Consider the following 15906-nt stretch of genomic DNA (forward strand, 5'->3'; position numbering starts at 1 on the left):
CTACTTAATTCAATTATTTTCGAAGCACGAGATACATCTAACTTGGGACAAGCAAAATCTAATATTCTAACAGCTTCCTCATTAGGAATATAAATGTCATTAACTAGGTTACATGATTCTGGTTCTGGATTCACAACAAATATTTTTGAGTAACAGTTTGGGCACAAGGAATTTCCAGGAATCTCATTACATTTCATTTGGGACACTGTTTCACTCTCACATAACAAGGACAAATGTTCAAGTTTTATTTCCCTCAAACCTTTAGTAATAGGCTTTTTATGAACTTTAAGTGGACCACAGAACTTTCTTACAAAAATGTGGTTGTACTTCAGAATATATTTCTTCTCATGATAATCACACATTGATGTTACAGAAGAACTTACTCGAAATTTAAACAAAGTTTGTCTAACTTCATCACAGTCATTGACGTCTTTCAAGTTTTTTGAAACTGAGCCATAAACTGTTTTGTGATACACTTCACTTGCTATCTGTCCAACAGAGCACTGTTCATCCATGTTATTGAACTCCAGTTAATCTCTCAAAATTAATTACAAATTGAAGTATGTACATCCAATCCAACAGAGGTTTCAGAACAGACTGGCTACAACAATGCCACACCCAGCGATAATGTACTTCTTTATTGAGAATAAACCTAAACGTAAATGGGCATTTTTATTACCATAGAACAAAAGCGAAAGCTCCTATTGTTCAATATTTCATTATTAAAAATAAATAAACTAAATGAATGTTGGGTTATAGTGTTAATTAAATAGATGTCACAACTAAATTTTATCACAATGAAATAATAAACCATTCATTTAGGCAACAGCATGAGATCAGTTGTAGAGTAATGTGAATTATTCCCTCATTATCAAAAATTTGTATCTTTGTTTACTGTGAGATAGCGATGTTTAAAGTTTTACAGTACGTTGCTACCATATAGGTGTACAAACTGTGCAAAAATCATATTTTTATACTCAGTCCCACTTGAGATAACTAACCCCAAACTTTACTAAAAATGAAAATTTTCAGATTTCAAAAATTCATAAAAAATTAAGGAAACATTTGTAAGTGTTCTTGCTCTATATGAGGCTAGTAGTGTGTGATATCTAACTATAGGAAAAATAGACTCTTATAAATGGCTCCTTGTTTGTTATTTTTGGGCCCAAAAAGTAGATTTTTGAAAATTTGGATACCAAACTGTGCAGGTCATTTTGACTGGTTATTTTTGAATTTAGGGTATTTTGTGTAATAGATTATGTTGTAGAGGACACTTATCCTAAAAAAAGAAAAAAAATTGTGTCAATTGCAATGTAATAACGTAACCCAATACAGAGATATTCAAATTTTTGCTAATGTCTACAGACTGAAAAATCGTCGCGCGCCATCCAGTAAAGGTGCAAGATAAGTTATTTTAAATAACTCTTTTGAACTTCTCAAATATAGTGCAATCACACATAAAAAATTAAAATATTTAAAAATGGTCAAGTAACCATCACTGGACCACTTCATATGGGTTCACCCTTATGTTTACAGTAACACAATTTTAAAATGCTGACCACCTTATACTGTTCTTCATTTCTATCTATGTCTACATGTACATGACTGCTCTGCAATTCACACTATAGGGCCTGGCAGAGGACTCATCAAACAACTTTCACTCTCTTTCGTTGCCTTTCCACTCTCAAGCGGTGCAAAGGTAGAATGAACACTGAAATCTTTCCATGCGAGCTGTGATTTCTCTTATTTTATTACAATGATCACCGACCCCTGTGGCCGAGTGATCCTAGGCACTTCAGTCTGGAACCGCGCTGCTGCTACGGTCGAATCCTGCATCGGGCATGGAAGTCCCTTAGTGCTTAGAGCCATTTGAACCATTTTATTACAATGATGTGTATGTGGTTATCAGTAAAATATTTTCGCATTCAGGGTTCAAAGTTGGAGATTGAAAGTTCATGAAAAGATCTCTCCACAGCAAAAACGCCTTTGTTTTAATGATTGCCACCACAGCAAAAACACTTTTGTTCTAATGATTGCCACCCCATTTCATGTATCATGTTCACGACAAAGTCTTCCTTATTTTGTGATAACACAGAATCAGCTGCTCTTGTTTGAACTTGTCCTTTGTCAGTCATACCTGGTAAGGACCCTATACTGCACACCAATACGGTTGCACAGGATGGACAAATATAGTGTAGGCAGCCTCTCTAGTGGATTTGTCGAATCTTCTAAGTGTTCTGCCAAATAAAATGCAGTCTTTGGTTCGCTTTCCCCAGAAGATTATCTGTGTGATTGAACGAATTTGTTTGTAACTGTAATCCCTGGTATTTAGTTAGTTAGATTGAAGCTTTTAGATTTGTGATTTATTGTGTAACTGAAATTTAGTGAAATCTTCTTTATTACCCATGTGGATGACATCACACTTTCCATTATTTAGGGTCAGTTGCCACTTTTTGCATAATGGAGATACCTTGTCTAAATCATTTTGCAATTGGTTTTGATCTCCTGGTAACCTTACGAGACAATAAATGACAGCATAATCTCCAAACAATGTAAGAGGGCTGGTCGGATTGGCTCCTAAATCGTTTATGCAGATCAGGAAGAGTAAAGGGCCATAGAACACTTCCTCTGGGAATGCCAGACATCAGTTCTGTTCTACCTGATGGCTTTTCATCAGTTACTATGAACTATGACCTTTCTGATGGGAAATCACAAATCTGATTACAGAATTGAAAAGATATCTGTAGACATGCGATTTAGTTGGAAGCCACTTGTAAGGAATTCTTTGAAAAGCCTTTTGGTAACTTTGGTAATTGGTAGCTTACCATAGTAATGATTAAGCCAGGGGCCTGAGATTAATTACACCCACAATTAGGAAAGGAAGCTGATAACCGGATCAGTTGGTATGGCAGTTGTAAGGTAGCAAAACCGAGTAGCACTGAGGTAGTGTATTGCTGTGTTCATGTTACTTAGTAAAGTGGAATACACTCTTTTAAATTCTGACCATATCAAGGATAGGATACAGGGATTGGAATGTTATCTTAGAATTGTACAGAAATGGGACTGCGGTTATATGAGTCAAGGGATGTGAAAGGTAGGCAGTGGTTGAGAAGGGAGTGAAGCAGGTTCTAGCCTATCCTCCATGTTATTGAGTGTGTGCACCAAGTGTGTTTCAAAGGGAATTAAACTTAAGGGAAGAGAAATACAAAACTTTGAAGTTTGCCGACAACATTGCGTTTTTGTCAGAGATGGTGAAGAACTAGAAAGAGCAGCTGAATGGACTGGATAGTGTCGTAAAAGGCGTTGTCATACTGAAGCCATTCATCTCTTCTAGGTCGTTTAGAATTTCATTGATCTGCTTATTTCTTTCTTTTTGTCCTGGAAATATTGGAATTCCTCCATTTTTTAATTTTTTTTTTTTTTTTTTTTTTTTTTTTTTTGCGTCCAAGTAAATGGATACTTTTAATTCAATGACTTTTAGCACAAAATTTGTTTAATGTTTCAAAGAGGTATTTTTTTCTATGTTTTTATTTTATTGTTTTGAAGATGCTCCAACTCGTCTTTGCACAGTGTTTCGGACTCTCGATAGTCCTAATGTCAAATTACATTGTCACTGGCAACAGTGCATCTTTCTTTATATATTGATTGTCATTTTTGTTTGTATTGTTATATAAAACACAGGCGCTCTCTACTCAATCGCAGCAATCATAACGGAAATCCACCTAGATATTCAATGAAAGAATTGTCATGGGGTTTGCTACTGAGTATTTGGGGGGGGGGGGGGGGGTAGATGTGTAGGTGGGTTTCTACGATAACAACTTCAACAGCAAGAGTTCTTACAAAAGATGCCGTGCATTGTAGTGGCGTTATCTTCAAATAGTGCAATCCCTAGATCAATTCAATGAACATATTGCTTCCTTGTGAATGCCCCTGGATTGATACATTCATAAGGGAGATCGCCAGGAGTGGGATTTATCTATCATAATATATAAATGTTTGAAAATGCTGCTCTGTCATTATAAAACAAAAGGAAAAAATAATCTGTTTATATTTGCTGAACAGTGATGTCAAAAATGTGTAAGTTAAAATATGTAACTTTATTATGAGAATCTTCATACAAACTTTCAACACACAATTTCCTGCAGATAAGGATTTGAATGAAAGAAAGCCTTGTAGATAAATTGAAATGCAAGGCCATTGAGGATTAAAAATAAGGACCATGGATGAAAATGTAAAATAATGAAGTAGAAGAAATTAAATTGAAATTAATATACAAAAACAATTACGATCACATGTACAAAGATCTACACTGAAAAGGGAATGATAGGAACCACGGACCTCACCGTTGGTGGGGAGGCTTGCATGCCTCAGCGATATAGATAGCTGTACCGTAGGTGCAACCACAACGGAGAGGGGTATCTGTTGAGAGGCCAGACAAACGTGTGGTTCCTGAAGAGGGGCAGCAGCCTTTTCAGTAGTTGCAGGGGCAACAGTCAGTATGATTGATTGATCTGGCCTTGTAACACTAACCAAAACGGCCTTGCTGTGCTGGTACTGCAAATGGCCAAAAGCAAGGGGAAACTACAGCCGTAATTTTTCCCGAGGGCATGCAGCTTTACTGTATGGTTAAATGATGATGGTGTCCTCTTGGGTAAAATATTCCGGAGGTAAAATAGTCCCCCATTCGGATCTCCGGGCGGGGACTACTCAAGAGGACGTCGTTATCAGGAGAAAGAAAACTGGTATTCTATGTATTGGAGCGTGGAATGTCAGATCCCTTAATCGGGCAGGTAGGTTAGAAAATTTAAAAAGGGAGATGGATAGGTGAAAGTCAGATGTAGCCCTTTGGTGGCAGGAGGAACAAGACTTCTGCTCAGGTGAATATAGAGTTATAAATACAAAATCAAACAGGGGTAATTCAGGAGTAGGTTTAATAACGAATAGGAAAATAGGAATGTGGGTAAGCTACTGCAAACAACATAGTGAACACATTATTGTGACCAAGATAGATATGAAGCCCACGCCTACCACAGTAGTACAAGTTTATACGTCAACTAGCTCTGCAGATGACGAAGAAACTGATGGAATGTATGATGAGATAAAAGAAATTATTCAGATAGTGAAGGGAGACAAAAATTTCATAGTCATGGTTGACTGGAACTCGATAGTAGGAAAAGAAAGAGAAGGAAACGTAGTAGGTGAATATGGAATGGAAGTAAGGAATGAAAGAAGAAGCCGCCTGGTAGAATTTTGCACAGAGCATAACTTAATCGTAGCTAACACTTGGTTCAAGAATCATAAAAGAAGGTTGTATACATGGAAGAAGCATGGAGATACTGGAAGGTCGCAGATAGATTATATAATGGTAAGACAGAGATTCAGGAACCAGGTTTTAAATTGTAAGAAATTTCCAGGGGCAGATGTGGACTCTGACCACAAGCTATTGGTTATGAACTGTAGATTAAAACTGAAGAGGTGGTAATTTGAGGAGATGGGACCTGGATAAACTGAAAGAACCAGAGGTTGTAGAGAGCTTCAGGGAGAGCTTTAGGGAATGATTGACAAGAATGGGGGAAAGAAATACAGTAGAAGAAGAATGGGTAGCTTTGAGAGATGAAATAGTGAAGGTAGCAGAGGATCAAGTAGGTAATAAGACAAAAAGACAAAAAAATCCTTGGGTAACAGAAGAGATATTGAATTTAATTGATGAAAGGAGAAAATATAAAAATGCAGTAAATGAGGCAGGCAAAAAGGAATACAAACGTCTCAAAAATGATACCGACAGGAATTGCAAAATGGCTAAGCAGGGATTGCTAGAGGACAAATGTAAGGATGTAGACGCTTATCTCACTAGGGGTAAGATAGATACTGCCTACAGGAAAATTAAAGAGACCTTTGGAGAAAAGAGAACCACTTGCATGAATATCAAGAGCTCAGATGGAAACCCAGTTCTAAGAAAAGAAGGGAAAGCAGAAAGGTGGAAGGAGTATATAGAGGGTCTATACAAGGGCGATGTACTTGAGGACAATATTATGGAAATGGAAGAGAATGTAGATGAAGATGAAATGGGAGGTACGATACTGCGTGAAGAGTTTGACAGAGTACTGAAAGACCTGAGTCGAAACAGAGCCCTGGGAGTAGACAACATTCCATTAGAACTATTGACAGCCTTGGGAGAGCCAGTCCTGACAAAACTCTACCATCTGGTGAGCAAGATGTATGAGACAGGTGAAATTCCCTCAGACTTCAAGAAGAATATAATAATTCCAATCCCAAAGGAAGCAGGTGTTGACAGATGTGAAAATTACCGAACTATAAGTTTAGTAAGCCACGGCTGCAAAATGTTAACACAAATTCTTTACAGACGAATGGAAAAACTGGTAGAAGCTGACCTCAGGAAAGATCAGTTTGGATTCAGTAGAAATGTTGGAACACGTGAGGCAATACTGACCCTACAACTTATCTTAGAAGAAAGATTAAGGAAAGGCAAACCTACGTTTCTAGCATTTGTAGACTTAGAGAAAGCTTTCGACAATGTTGACTGGAATACTCTCTTTAAAATTCTGAAGGTGGCAGGGGTAAAATACAGGGAGCGAAAGGCTATTTACAATTTATACAGAAACCAGATGGCAGTTATAATAGTCGAGGGACATGAAAGAGAAGCAGTGGTTGGGGAGTGAGACAGGGTTGTAGCCTATCCCTGATGTTATTCAATCTGTATATTGAGCAAGCAGTGAAGGAAACAAGAGAAAAATTTGAAGTAGTTATTAAAATCCATGGAGAACAAATAAAAACTGTGAGGTTCACCGATGACATTGTAATTCTGTCAGAGACAGCAAAGGACTTGGAAGAGCAGTTGAATGGAATTGACAGTGTCTTGAAAGCAGGGTGTAACACGGACATCAACAAAAGCAAAACGAGGATAATGGAATGTAGTCGAATTAAGTCGGGTGATGCTGAGGGAATTAGATTAGGAAATGAGACACTTAAAGTAGTAAAATAGTTTTGCTATTTGGGGAGCAAAATAATTGATGATGGTCGAAGTAGAGAGGATATAAAATGTAGACTGGCAATGGCAAGGAAAGCATTTATGAAGAAGAGAAATTTGTTAACATCGAGTATTGATTTAAGTGCCAGGAAGTAGTTTCTGAAAGTATTTGTATGGGGTGTAGCCATGTATGGAAGTGAAACGTGGACATTAAATATTTTGACAAGAAGAGAATAGACGCTTTCGAAATGTGGTGCTACAGAAGAATACTGAAGATTAGATGGGTAGATCACATAACTAATGAGGAGATATTGAATAGAATAGGGGAGAAGAGAAGTTTGTGGCACAACTTGACTGGAAGAGGGGATCGCTCGGTAGGACACGTTCTGAGCCATCAAGGGATCATAAATTTCGCATTGGATGGCAGCGTGAAGGGTAAAAATCGTAGAGGGAGACCAAGAGATGAATACACTAAGCAGATTCAGAAGGATGTAGGTTGCAGTACGTACTGGGAGACGAAGCAGGTTGCACAGGATAGAGTAGCATGGAGAGCTGCATCAAACCAGTCTCAGGACTGAAGACCACAACAACAACAACAACAACAACAGGAAGAACAATGAGAGCAAATAGGAGTGTTTATGCAATGATTAAAATGATGTGGGGAAGGATTAGAAATTAGAACAGTGCAATTGAACTAATTAACTGACTAAAATTTTTCAGTCATTTCAATAAGGATTTAAAAATAAAATCCTCAAACCATGTGATGAGATTCAACACACAGCTTCCAGTGCATCAGGTATTTATCTTAAACCACTACTCTACACCACCAGTCAAAATTACAATTATTTTGAAGGCACTAAGAGTTTTTCTTCGATTACTCGCAAAAGATGGCCTACTGGTGTGAGGTTCTGCAGGGTGTGATACCTGCAACCCTGACCTACGCTACTGTATAGGTGGTTTCAAAAAGTTGATCCCTCATGTGAGGACTTCTGCTTGTTAGAGAAGTTGGAGTTTATATGAAGATGTACTGTCATTTCACTACTTTGCAAATGAAATAGAAATGGATGAAAAAAATGATCACATTGACTTTTTGCCCGCTTTCACGTGTTATGTGGTGGCTTGCAGACAGCACCTGTTGTAGTTATAGTAGTAGTAGTAGTAGTAGTAGTAGTAGCAGCAGCAGTAGCTCTATTACTGGCGTTGTGTGTCATTGGAAACTTAAGTGTTCGTGTTTGTTTTCAGTCATGTGAACAAGTGGGTCATGATCAGGAGCTGCCAGTTATCATCAAAGAAGAAATTGTAAGTACATGGTGGCCACATTTGTTGGCTATTAAATTATAGAGGGAGACCAAAGTTGAATACGTTAGGCACAGTAAAGTGTAGGTGGGGGACAGTAGTTATCAAAGAGACTAGCATAGGATGAACCATCTGTGTGTGTGTGTGTGTGTGTGTGTGTGTGTGTGCGCGCGCGCGCGCGCTTGGGTGTTTGTGGGGGGGGGGGGGCACGTTCTACCTCCCCCCCCCTCCTCCTCCTCCTCCTCCTCCTCCTCCTTCTCCCCCCTCTCTCTCTCTCTCTCTCTCTCTCTCTCTCTCTCACTCACACACACACACACACACACACACACACACACACACACACACACACACCCTCCAACTTCTGCATTCCCTTAGAGTTCTCAGTTGCAATAATTGTTCCGCTTCTGCTTAATCTTCCTCTCAAACCACCCTTACAAAGTACTATCATCTCCGGAATGAAGTTCATCTCAGTGCTTACCAATGTCCTATGTTTGACGTACTGTGTTTCCTCCCTTTTATATTTGTTCCTCATCACTACAATAGGTGGGTCATCCTCAACTGTCCTCCTATCGTCACTGAGGATTCCACTGACAGTTCTGAGGGTTGATCTAGTTTTCTTTTTGGTATATTTGTGTGTCTATTACCAGTACACGAAATGTCGCCTGTTGAACATAGCTACTGCACTCTTGTATTTCCTGTGTCATTTTTTCACTGGATTCACTGAGCTTTGATTTTGCAGACACAGTCTTTCGAACTTTCAGGATGTTCACGACTGTACAGAAATCGGACAGCTGTTATTTCCATTCTGTGCACAGGACTTGCATGCTGCCACGTGCACCTCTTTATATGCAGTACACCTTTTGATCCAGAAGGTGGCGGCGGGTGACGTGTTGTTAGCAGAGGAGCAGTAGCAGAGGAGCAGTAACAGGAATTCGGGTCTGTCAGGACAGCTCGGTGACTCTGAATGTGGACCAGTCGTTAGACGTCACCCGAGTAACAGATCCGTCAGGGGTATTTCGACCCTTCTCGAGCTGCCAGAGTCGACGGTCGGTGATGTGACTGTGAAGTGAGAACGTGAAGGAACGACCGCAGCTCAGTCGAGACACGTAGATCTCGTGTACTGACGGACGAGGACTATCGAGCGTAGCGGAAGGAGTCACTTGTGAGTTCCAAAGTGCTCCTAGCAGTCCAGCCAGCACAGTGACTGTGCATAAGGAGTGGAAAAGAAGGGGAGCAGTGGTTGAGCATCTCCTGATAGCCATATGTTTCTGTAGTTACTGATAAGTGGCACTTCAGGTGGGGTAAAGAAAACGCCACTGAACAGTGAATGAAGTGACACTGAAACAAGCAGTGTGGAGCGAAGAATCGTGCTATACCCTGTGGCAATAGGATGGAAGGGTTTGGGTTTGGCAAATGTCTAGAGAATGTTACCTGTGATACGGTATGGGGTGGTTTATCACATGTACTGTGTGCTCCTCTTATTGTGCTTAAAAAAATGCGAAATGCCTGAAGTTATGGACAAATTTCGCAACATTGTGCATTACCTACATTAGAAGAATAGTTCAGAGACGATTGTTGATTTATCGGTACTACAGTGCCCCCTGTCGTACAGCAGCATTTGTCTGGCAGTAGTTTTTTTTTGGCAAAAAACATTCCTGAAATGGTCTGCCGACCAGTCCCGAGTTCCGACCAGAATCCAGTGGAACATCTTTGGTACGAGTTAGAACATTGACTTTGCTTCAGACCCCAGCGTCAGACATCACACGTCATCATGTATCAGCTCTTGTGGATACTGGGCTGTCATTCCTTCACAGACATTCAGACATCTCATTGAGAGTGTATCCCACAGAGTTCCAGCTGCCATAAAGGTGAAGGTTGGGCACAACACACATTAAAAGTCCACCAATAGGTGTCCAGATACTCTTGATGAGATGGAGTATATGTGTGCTTATTTCCACTTCAGAGGATTGTTGTTAATGCCGTTACTGCGAAAGTGGTTTGGAAAGTTCTCGGAATAAACATGACAAATCGCCACTAGCGTAACGAGTTGTTCACGTGATATTCATTCAACTGTTGCCTGTAAACACGTGCCACATCAGTGCTCTTGGAAGAGAGCCGTGGCTGTGATGCGGCTCTGTTGTTGTTCCCGCATAGCGATTTGCGAAGATGGAAAAAAGTCGAGATCTGAGCAGTGATTAAGTACTTTATAAAGAAAGGCGTGAAAGCAAAGGACATGCGTGCTAATTTCCAGAATACACTATAGGACTCTGCTCCTTCATATTCAACTGTTTCCAAGTGGACAAATGAATTCAAATTAGGTCAGGAGAGCTTAGATAATGATCCTTGCAGTGGTTGCCCAAGATGTGTCACTACTCCAGAAATCATTGCAAAAGTGCACAAAGTGGTCACAGAGGATCGTCAATGGAAAGTGCGTGAAATTGCTCATACTTGCCAGATGGCATCTGAAAGGGTATATCACATTTTAACTGAAGAAGTAGAAATGAAAACGTTATCTGCAAGATGGGTGCCACAACAAGACAATGTGCACCCGCACTCTTGCTGTCGCCGTGGCAAAATTACACAAACTGGGGTATGAATTGTTGCCACACCCGCCTTCTTCACCTGATACGGCTCCGTTAGACCTCCATCTCTTCCCAAAACTGAAAATTTTTCTCGGTGGATGAAGATTCGCTTCAAACAAAGAACTGATAGCTGGAGTTGACAACTATTTTGCAAGCCTGGAGGAAACTCATTTTTGAGATTGGATCCAGGCACTCGAACATCGTTGGACTGAGTGCATTAATCTAAAAGGCGAGTACATTGAATAATTATAAAAGTTTCAATGATGTAAGTGCTTTTTTTTCTATTCTGTTCTGAGAACTTTTCAAACCACCCTCATAACATTGTCTTTTGTTTGTGGTTGAATTTGTGTTCCTTTCAGCCGTATACCTTTGTTATTTCAACATATTTTATATATGTCTCTTAGGTATGTTCCAGTTTATGTGTTTTGTTTGTTGCAGGACTGTGACGATTACATCGATCCGTTCAGCATTTCAAAGAGGTAAGGTGTATAATAGGGAATGTGCTTTATGTTGGTACTTAGGAGTACAGTCATAGTGCAGACAAGGTGTTGAGCAGTGTATAAAAACGTAAGTGAGACTTTCCGAAGTACTGGGCTGTGCCCTTCTTAAGAGCTAACTAACAAAAATGTGTTAAGCTGATCAGCTGTTGTTTTACATGATAGACTATTAATCTGGTCAGCTCACAAACTCTGCCCAAAGTTATAACTTGATTATCTACAATTGTGGAACACTTCACTGAGTAATACTGAAATTCTAGAAATTGTTCATACCCTGTAAATTGTCAATCTCAAATTAGTTGTCAGAGTAAGGCACTAGGAAGCGATGTAGTATTACGTGTTCAATACTTGCTGTTGGAATTCATCTGAATTTAAGTCTCTGACAAGTAAATGAGTAAATGGAAAGCTTATTGTGTAGATCACATTATGTGACCATGTGGGATGAATAAATATGATAGCAGTTAAATTTCCATGGCAAAATTCTATACCCCTTGGAGGAGATTTGGAATAAGAAGAGTTTCATAGGTAATTTTCACTGTTCTTTGAGTTTATTCTGATACAGCAGTCATACGCACTCAATTTAGAAGTACCAACTCTGCCTTTCACTATATGTCCATTACTTCCAATTATAGTTAGTTAGTTCGCTGTTGTAAATAAATTACTCACCGTTGCAGAATTTGGTGAATGTTTAAATGTTTCATAAGAATCATGTTTATTACTTCAAGAATGAATTCTCATTTGCTCTGAAATGTGGCCGATTTGGAACTTCGACAAAAAATAAGAACAGTGTGCGAAACCCGGTCTCGAACCTGCCTTTCACTTTCGTGAGAAAGTGCTCTACCGACTGAACTATCCAGGCACGACTCACAGTCTGCCCTCAGAGCTCTGCTTCCACCTCTACGTCATCTCCTATCTTCGAAACTTAACAGAAATCCTCCTGCATACCTCACAGGATGTGCAAGAGAACCCAGATTGGTATGAACTCTGCAGTGCTTTATGAGTAATTGGCCTTCTGCAGATGATTATAATGTGACTGACAGGAATTTTGCCTCTATAGTACTGCTGCTTCTCTTTGGTGCAAATTGTGCTGCAGTTATTTGGTTTAGTGACAAGTTTTTAAATGATGACCACAACACTGCTGTGGTTAGCTCAAGACATTCTCATATTTGAAGACCCTTGTAGTAAACGGCACTACAGGACAAGTTGGTGGTTTTGAGAAATTGCGGAGTAAAGTTTCAGTAAAATTTCATAAATAAAATATTTCACTTATGTGCAGTGTGATTTATAAAAAATTCGAGTAAGTCATTGTTATCAAATATGTTTACAGTAATAAAATATTTTTAAAATGCTGAACTCTAAACAAAAATTGCATGTTTAAAAATTTGCCAGTGTGCACTTGACATTGTTTCCCTGCAAACTTAGTGTACTTAAAATGGGTTAATATGGACTTCCCACTGTTCTTGCGTGATGAATTAATGAAAAATTACTGTGAAACAAAAAAAATTAAAATGTTAAAGTTGCTTCATTATTGATACTAAGATTTGTATTAACAATTTTCTTAGTAATAAAGTATAACAACCTTGAAAATTAATTTGTGTTCCAGCGCATTACAAAATTAATTTTAGCAAGCAGCTTACTGCAACATGTAAACAATGCTAAGAGTATCCCGTAACATTTCTGCTATCACTCCCTCACGTAAAATCACATTAACTATGGTAAAGGAAACAATTTGACATTGTTTACACACTTAATTAAATATTCAAATTTATCTGGTTATAACCCTGAATTGCGGTTGTATTTGAGAATATAGTCATAGCATCCTCAGATATTCAAATTTATCTGGTTATAACCCTGACTTGCGGTTGCATTTGAGAATATAGTCTCCCACAGCATCCTCAGTTTTGTACAATTCGCCTCAGAAAAGCATTTTTCTGGCATGTACACTACTCATTACCAATGATCGCAGCAATGCTTTTGACACTTCACACTGTTTATTTCCACACATACTGACAAAGTTGTCATTAGCGAAAATAAAAAGTTTCCTTCGCTCGGTTTATCGTGAAATTTTTAACTGGTAAGAATGAAGCACATCACTTACCACATTTCTTACTGACTGTCCCTTACCACTGTTTACATGCGAGGTCTTCATTCATTGACACCAGTAATGTGATGATGGTCAGCTTTGGTGTAGAATGATCTGGGTTCTATTGCCAGTATGCTTTTCTATCACCTTCAGCCATTTACTGAGAGACCTGCAGTAGTGTGTTGAAATCCTTGCTCGAGGGGGAAAGACGTGATGAGTGACAGATAAATTCTCCTGAGTGGCAGTCAAATTGAGACTCTTATGAAGGCAGTGAGCTGAGAGGTCAATTTAATAGTTATTTTTGAATTATTTCAGAATGAATGAGACACTAAAATTGAGGTTTTGCTCATAATTGTTGTTTGGTGTAGCTTATTGTTCTGGTTATATTTGAATGTCTGTGTGTTCGTAAATGTAAGGTTGTTCAGGTGCCTCGTGAATGAGTGTACCGATGCAAGGGACACATGATTGCTGGCATCTCATTGCTGGTTTTTGTCCCAATTAGTGTTGCATCTGTATTGCACTGAAAACAGTACACAACTGTGTAAATGTCGACATTATTCGTGGTTGCCCACGGTGCCTGCTGTCGACACGTGTAACGCCCTCCGTACCTCGTCGCCCTCCTGTTTGCTCGGTTGTGTCGAAGGTTTTGTTTTCTGACAGTCCCAGTTGTGCATTAACAGTGTTACGTGGCAATACTACGGGTGGGTTCACTAGTGAAGAGTTGGCCCACATGCGCCTCTTAAGCGGGTTCACTAAATGCGGTGGAAGAACAGCACGAGGACGCCTTGTCGAGCTGTTCCCTCGACGACGGCAGCCGCACTGAGCTGCAGTACGGCGTTTAGTCTGAGGGCTGTTGCAGCATTCCGTCGTGTGCCGTACATTCTGATTATTCCATATTACAGGCATCTTCACTGCTGCAAAGGTATTTTCACAGGAACGGTGGTGTCTGCTGTACAATCCGAATAGCTCGCAGTTACATTACTACTCCGTAATTGGCCATTGGAGTCCTCTGTCCCTTATACCAAAATACTCGGGAGATATCCCTGAACGACCTCTGAAAGTTTGTAGGCGGAGTTCTGGCTCACCCATTATAATGTTTAAGCATCTTCAGTGCATATCTTTAGTGCTTCTGGCCAACATAGTTTTTTTACTCCATTGCGTATTGTTTTTGTGTCGCCAGTGACAAATGCGAGACACAAAACACTTGTAACTAAGAGCATTATTGTTCAAGAAATAAAACTGTGTCATAAGCTGTTAAGCTTGATTACTCTGTCCAGTTCTCTCTCTCTCTCTCTCTCTCTCTCTCTCTCTCTCTCTCTCTCTCTCTCTTTTTCTTTCTTTCATTCTCTCTTACACACACACACACACACACACACACACACACACACACACACATGCACACAGTTGATATATATATATCAACTGTGTGCATGTGTGTGTGTGTGTGTGTCTTGAAAATGTCTGCTTGTGTCTGTGTATGTGCGGATGGATAAGTGTGTGTGCGCGTGAGTGTATACCTGTCCCTTTTTCCCCCTAAGGTAAGTCTGTCCACTCCCGGGATTGGAATGACTCCTTACCCTCTCCCTTAAAACCCACATCCTTTCATCTTTCCCTCTCCTTCCCTCTTTCCTGATGAGGCAACCGTGGTTTGCGAAAGCTTGAAATTAGTGTGTGTTTGTGTTTGTGTTTGTGTTTGTGTTTGTGTTTGTTATTGTCTCTATCAACGTACCAACGCTTTTGTTTGGTAAGTTACAGAATCTTTGTTTTTAGATATATTTTTCCCACGTGAAATGTTTCCCCTCAACTAAGGATAAGCATCATATAATCCCTTTTGTTTATTTTTGCAGGTGAACTGGCAGTAGGGATTGATAGCCTGTCTACCACAAGACGGATGAACTGAACGAGTTAGAAGAGGCAGGTATGTGTATAAATGTTTAGTGTTTTAATGGGTCAAACTCGGCCCAGTAAATTTTCATCCAACTAGTACTACACGATATCAAAAGCTGTGAGCAGTTGACGAGCTAGTTCACTGCTGCTCGGCCATAGATCAGGCACAGCATTTCAGTGAGGTGACCAAATTTCCACCATCAGATGCACCGATGAACTAAATACCCAGGAAATGGCGAAGGCACGAGGCGAACGGCTCCTCTGCTGGTGCAGCTCGTCGAGTCTCTCACCGGCTCCTCGGCAGGCAGTTTGTCGGCACGCCTCATGTCGACGAACTGGTCGCCAGCTGAAATATTGTACTCGCTATTGTCCACCCGATAATTATGCCGGGAGATGTCGAAGAACCACACGAGTGACCAGTTGTCATCATCTTCAGTCGAAGACTGGTTTGGCACGGCCCTCTGACCAGTTCGTTGTTCCTCTTTCTGAACTGATACTTCCCATCCGTAATATTCCCTTTGTTTAAATTTTTTTCTCCCTGTTCTTATAGTAAAAGGAAAAATTTCTGACCTT

The 15906-nt window shown here is 39.8% G+C and overlaps 1 protein-coding gene across 3 annotated transcripts in view; it reads left to right on the top strand.

Moving 5' to 3' along the window:
- Positions 1-15906, top strand: part of LOC126108764 (THAP domain-containing protein 6-like) — a 159095-nt gene that overhangs the window by 128320 nt on the left and 14869 nt on the right. For all 3 annotated transcript variants that reach the window (XM_049914116.1, XM_049914118.1, XM_049914117.1), the window contains exons 8-10: positions 8231-8287; positions 11305-11345; positions 15294-15364. In XM_049914116.1, coding sequence (XP_049770073.1) covers positions 8231-8287; positions 11305-11345; positions 15294-15297 — 102 coding nt within the window. In that variant the 3' untranslated portion in view covers positions 15298-15364. The remainder of the gene's footprint in view (positions 1-8230; positions 8288-11304; positions 11346-15293; positions 15365-15906) is intronic.

Source organism: Schistocerca cancellata, chromosome 11, assembly GCF_023864275.1.
Source record: "Schistocerca cancellata isolate TAMUIC-IGC-003103 chromosome 11, iqSchCanc2.1, whole genome shotgun sequence".
Taxonomy (NCBI): domain Eukaryota; kingdom Metazoa; phylum Arthropoda; class Insecta; order Orthoptera; family Acrididae; genus Schistocerca; species Schistocerca cancellata.